Source organism: Monopterus albus, unplaced genomic scaffold, assembly GCF_001952655.1.
Source record: "Monopterus albus unplaced genomic scaffold, M_albus_1.0 scaffold47.1, whole genome shotgun sequence".
Taxonomy (NCBI): domain Eukaryota; kingdom Metazoa; phylum Chordata; class Actinopteri; order Synbranchiformes; family Synbranchidae; genus Monopterus; species Monopterus albus.
The window spans coordinates 584727-590520 of record NW_018127927.1 but is presented as its reverse complement, the minus strand read 5'-3'; the positions used below and the strand labels follow the sequence as shown (position 1 = coordinate 590520).

Here is a 5794-nt window from a genome sequence, read left to right as displayed (position 1 = left end):
GAACTTCAGGATGATGTTGTCTTTGTGGGAGATGACACAGTCGTGGGTGAACAGGTTGTAGAGGATAGGACTGAGGACACATCCCTGTGGAGTGCCAGTGTTTGTAACAATGCTGGCTGAAGTCCTATTGCCAATCCTGACAGTCTGGGGCCTGCCAGTCAGAAAGTCCAGGAGCCAGTCACAGAGGGTGGGGTGCAGACCCAGTGTGGGCAGTTTGTGGGTGAGTTTGTGGGGGACAACTGTGTTGAAGGCGGAGCTGTAGTCAATGAAGAGTATCCTGATGTAGGAGTCTCCATTTTCCAGGTGAGAAAGGGAATAGTGTAGGGCAGCCGTGATGGCATCTGAGGTGGCCCTGATGGGCCGGTAGGCATACTGCAGGGGGTCCAGGGTGTCCGGTATACTGCTCTGAATATGGGCCAGCAAGACTCTCTCAAAACACTTCATAATGATTGGGGTGAGTGCCACTGGCCTGTAGTCGTTCAGGCAGGTGACCGGGCTCTTCTTGGGAAGGGGGATGATGGTTGTGGTCTTAAAGCAGGTGGGAACGATGCTCTGGCTGAGGGAGAGATTGAAGATGGTGGTGAGAACATCAGCCAGCTCGCTGGCACATGCCCTGAGAGCCCTCCCACTGGTTTAGAAGTAAGTTACAAGGACTTAACCTCCCTGTTGTCTGCTCCTGCTGCTTTGCGGGGGTCAATCTTCCTCATGACTGTGTGTACCTGCCCCGGTGAGACAGTTAGTGGAAGGGAGGTGGGGGGTTGGGTGGTCCAGGTGTGTTCATGCTTCCTCTCTGTGCTGTAGCTGGAGGTCTCAAAGCGGGTGTAGAAGGTGTTGAGGTCATCTGGCAGGCTGTCTGTGGAGCTGATGATGCTGGTGGTGGTCCTGTAGTCTGTGATGTGCTGCAGGCCTTGCCACATCCGTCCAGAGTCAGCAGTAGAATAGAAGCCATTCAGCTTCCCTCTGTACTGCCTAAAGGCTGCTGTGATGGCTTTCCTCAGTCTGTACTTTGCAGCTTTGTACTCCACCTCATTGCCTGATCTGAATGCATGAGAGCAAGCACACAGCATGTGGTGTACCTGACTGTTTATCCAGGGCTTCTGGTTGGGGAACCTCCTGACTTGTATGGTGGGCACAATGTTGTACTAATGTACCCGGTCACATACAATCCTGTACACTGACAGAAAAGTCCTCTGAGGTGGTTGCAACCTTAAACACATCGCAGTCTCTCTGGGCAAAACAGTCTCTGTAAGCTGGATACAGGAACAAAGAAATGTGGTCCAAGTGTCCAAGGTGGGGGTGAGGTGCAGCCCTGTATGTACCACGTATGTTACTGTAAACATGATCCAAAGTGTTCTTGTCCTGAGTGGAAATGCTCACATGTTGGTAATATTTGGGAAGTACAGTCCATAGACTACACTGGTTAAAGTCGCCTGCAGCGATAAACACAGCATCTGGGTGAGCTGTCTCTAGCGCGTTGATGGCATCATAGAGTTTGCTGAGAGCTGCAGAGGGATTAACTCTTGGGCTAAAATACATGGCAGCCAGAAACACAGCACTATGCTCTCTTCCTAGATAATAGGGCCGGCATTTCAGTAATAAAAACTCTACGTCTGGCGAACAGTGCTTATAAACAGTCTGTACATCTCCACACCATGAGTTATTGATAAACTTTACTGAAGTGAGTCCTTGCAGCGGTCCAACGAAGTTGAAAAAGTGAGTTAGGCAGTTCTACAAAATGTTTGGTTAATGCTTAGTTCCCTTCTTTTTCAAAAATGAAAATAATAGAACCTGAAAGGGGACATCCTCAATTTTGCCTCACTTCCTCATTTAGCCTATACAAAGATCAGAGCAGGTTGAAAAGCTGGCTGAACCTGTGCTAGGCACACAGTGTCATATAGGGTTTTTCCACCATAGGAACCTAGTGAAATGTGTGGAGCCATGTACGCCCATACCAGGTTCTGTGTTTGTTTCCACTGCCCTCCATCTGTTTTTTCTGGGAGCTAAATTTTAGCACCCCTCAGGAGGTAGTACTAAAATCATGTTCTAGTCAGTGTTTTCACATCTCAGCCATTAACATTACAAGCACAGTGTGCAGAACACACTCACTGGTTTAGAAGTAAGTTACAAGGACTTAGCCTGTTGGTTTAGAGTGGACCATGGGCAAAGTGGTGAATGTGTCACATTTCTGCAATTTTGTGTTTTCTTTGTTCAACATCCGTTTAATAAACTGCTCACACAGTCTCGGTTACTGGCTGATTTTGTTGCATTAAGGAGCTTTGTAATTTTCACATGCTTTACTCAGCTGTGTAACATGATTGGCTCCTGCTTCCTGTATGGGGCTCTTATTTTGGAGAAATTTCCTGGTGTAAAGTTATCAACATAGTGAATCTATAAAGATAGTTTTTCTGGGAAAACATAAATCAATTTCATATAGTATTACTACTTGAGGGTTTCCCTGCACCTGTTAGAGGCAGAAAATTAGGTTACTTCAGTCCCTCAAAGCATGTTTCTAGTTAATCGAAAATCACATGTTTGTATTACAGCAATATCTACTGGTGCCTTTGGGGGATAGACCATAGGCCATTGTGGTAAATGCAAGCAACCTTCAGTAAGACAGTACTAGTACTGACTGTTGGAAAACTCTGGCTACCAACTTCACTGAAGCTATTCTGTTGTAATATAGTGAATACATAGGCACATGACTGTTGTTCTTTTTCTTGAGAGTTACAATTCAAAAATGTATTTTTCTATGCTTTCCTTGCTTCTCTTACTGTAGCTGACTTATAGCCATGATGAAAGTGGGCACCACCAAGGTGGGGCTGCCCAAGCCAGGACTCCAGGAGCGGACCAGGCATTCCTCCTTGGCGACCTCCACCACCTCTACTGCCATGAAGACCTCCAGATCCTCCAGTATGCTTGCCTCAGTTCAGCGCCTCAGCAGGGTGAGTTAAGCACACTGCAGTCTCCCACTAATAACATGGTAATAAATTTACATGTGTGATGTTAATTTAAATTAAATCACTTCAGGACATCATTCTAACATTACTAGACCCATAATGTTTATATTAACAGTGGATGTGTTTCTAGCTGAAAAGAGCCAGCAGTGATGATGCCTTGACAAAGCCTGCACTGGGAGCCGCTGCCTCTGGCTCCCAGCTGAAGAAGACTGTGACCACTGGAGCCATCTCAGACCTTGCAGAGGCCCGTCCTCGCAGCCTGTCTGGTGGGGCGCTACAACTCTTGTCACATGTTCAGATAAGGAATTTCAAACACTTGGTTTATGTAAAACAAGAAAAGCAGGGGAGAGTGCTGTAATCTTTATAAACTGCATCTATATGATGGGTTAGTGTTGGCATGTCATGATAGAAACAACTATGCAAGGAGCGCAAGTCACAACTTGAGGCCACTAGAGGGCCACAGTGCATCACAGCTCCCAGGGGCTGCTGGTAATCCGAGCCTGAGAGATACCATACTTCTCTCTGCTCTTTTTCCTTGTGTCTCTTTAATCTTGTTTGGTTGGCATTAGTGGGGTGCAGGTGGAAGACTAAGTGCTCTCCTGGTTTTGGTTCAAAACTGAGACACTGGATACATTCATAGTTTGTTCCTCAGAAAACATCTTCTCAGTGTGTGTGTGTGTGTGTGTATGTATTTATTTGATATCGGTTGTTAATTTGGTTTAGTGTGTGGGATCTGTGTTCACAGTTTTTGGTTGAAAAACACCGGAGCCTCAGGCTGGCCTCACAATCTATAACAAAGGGAAAACAAAAAGCAAACCTTAAAGGCGAAGGCAGGGAGAGGTGTCCAGAGAATTTGCAGGGCTGGCAGAGAGGAACGGGAACTGGCAGGTGTAGTATAGTAGGGCAAAGAGATGAAGACAGGTGGAGAAGAAGGGTACGAGGAACAGGGGAGCTAAATAGACTCCGTGGAGCTAGGTGCAGTGCAGAGAGTCTGGAGTACACTGGCAACATGGAGTCCGGGAAACAGGAGGAGAAAAAAAATAGAGCCAGGTGTTGTGCAGTGTCTGTGATATGTTAGCTAATGAACCAGCAATTAACTGAAGGGAAGAGAGGCGTATATATGGGCTGGAGAATGGGAGACACAAGACCCCGGTGGATACAACAATTGCTGATTAGACTGGTGGTAAAACTGGGGCAGGTGAAATGGCAGATTTACAGCAGCAATAATTCAAGTAATATTAAGAGGCAGGGTGGAGATACATGATACATTAGAGCTATGTGATAATGTACCTCAGCTTTATATCATCAACAGGAAGCCATGTTGTGATAAACATTTCTAAAGCATTTTTGCTATCTTTTAGCTGGTGTGTTGGTATTGTACTTTATATGAGTTAGGTATGATATTAGATAAACAGAGCAACTGCAGTACAAGTAGTCCTCATAGCAATACTCACTTTATATGTTGGACATACAGTATATGGCAGTTGATAATGGCAGGCATTTGCAGTAATTAATGTTGTTCACAGCACTCCCTTGGAAAATCTTCTGTGAGAGATTACTGCGTTTGTTTATGGTGCTTTATCCACACTGTTTGTAGATCCTTTACTTTGGTGAAACTCAGCCTCAAATGAATGTTGTGATGAAGCAAAGATAATCACATTTTACTAGACAAACAACTCTAGAGCTGAGAAAGCAGGGCCAATTGAGGCTTTCAGCTTTATGAAACATTTTTAATTTGACCATGATCAGCTTTCAGTGAATTGGGATCTAATTAGCCACTAGTTTAGTTTTTCAAGGGGTTTTCACACCAAAAGACAAGAACAGATGTTCGCTTTGCGCTGTTCGCAATAAATTTATTACTCTTCACATAGGGTGTGCAGAATGGAAATCATCAGTCAGATCAGGTTTAGTTTTTCTTTAAAAATGGCTGGCTTCAAAAGATATAAACTGCATGTGTCAAACTCAAGGCCCACGGGCCACATCTGGCCTGGCGTACAATACCTTTTTTTAATGGCCCGGTGATATGAAGCGCCGATAACACATAAACTACAAATCCCATAATGCAGTGCAGCTGCCTTACCGAACGATAGGCTACCTGTGATCATTCCCGCGTCAATTACGTCAGATCAATCAAGCATCTGTTGATGTATACAATCCTAATTTTAATTTAAAGCTAGCCCCAAACAATGGCCAAGAGAAAAGTTGATTCTGAAAAAAGGTATGATGAAAGTGTGTGACGTCTTGTGTCCAGACAAAAAGCAGGTTTTAGCAAATGTAAGGCTTAGCAGAAATATGGTTGGTGATTTTAAGTTCAAGTTGATTTATTTTGGAATAATATTGTATCCTGTTTGTTTCGATTCATATTTATGTTCAAAAAATGTTTAGTTTTAGTCTGTTCAATAAATTTTTATCCTGTTCGGCTCGCGACCTAAAGTGTGCTTTGAGTTTTGGCCCCCTGTGCGATTGTCAGGTTTGTTCGGCCACTCTGGCCTCCCTCACCTTTCCTACTGTCTCTTGCCCATTTACACTAATCACGTTCACCTGTTCCTCACTCCCTTATCACCAGCTGCACTTGATTACTCACCCCATCCACTTCAACACAAACTGGGAGTCATCAGAACTTTGAATCACAGGGCAGAGGAAGTGCCCACAACGGTAGAAGGGGCCAAGAAAGAAAAATTACACATCCAGAACTCCCTTAAGGCTTGTGGATACCCTAAGTGGGCCTTCACCAAAGCTAGGAAGAGACCCAACACCAACAGGGAGAAATCGGAAACAAGAGGGGATAACACTGTCATCCCTTATGTGGCTGGTTTATCAGAGAAGTTAAAAAGGAT

The 5794-nt window shown here is 44.7% G+C and overlaps 1 protein-coding gene across 6 annotated transcripts in view; it reads left to right on the top strand.

Annotated features, from left to right (window-relative positions):
• The window catches only part of specc1 (sperm antigen with calponin homology and coiled-coil domains 1), an 83231-nt gene that overhangs the window by 11238 nt on the left and 66199 nt on the right, over positions 1-5794 (top strand). For all 6 annotated transcript variants that reach the window (XM_020600608.1, XM_020600606.1, XM_020600607.1 and 3 more), the window contains exons 2-3: positions 2777-2942; positions 3088-3223. In XM_020600608.1, coding sequence (XP_020456264.1) covers positions 2790-2942; positions 3088-3223 — 289 coding nt within the window. In that variant the 5' untranslated portion in view covers positions 2777-2789. The remainder of the gene's footprint in view (positions 1-2776; positions 2943-3087; positions 3224-5794) is intronic.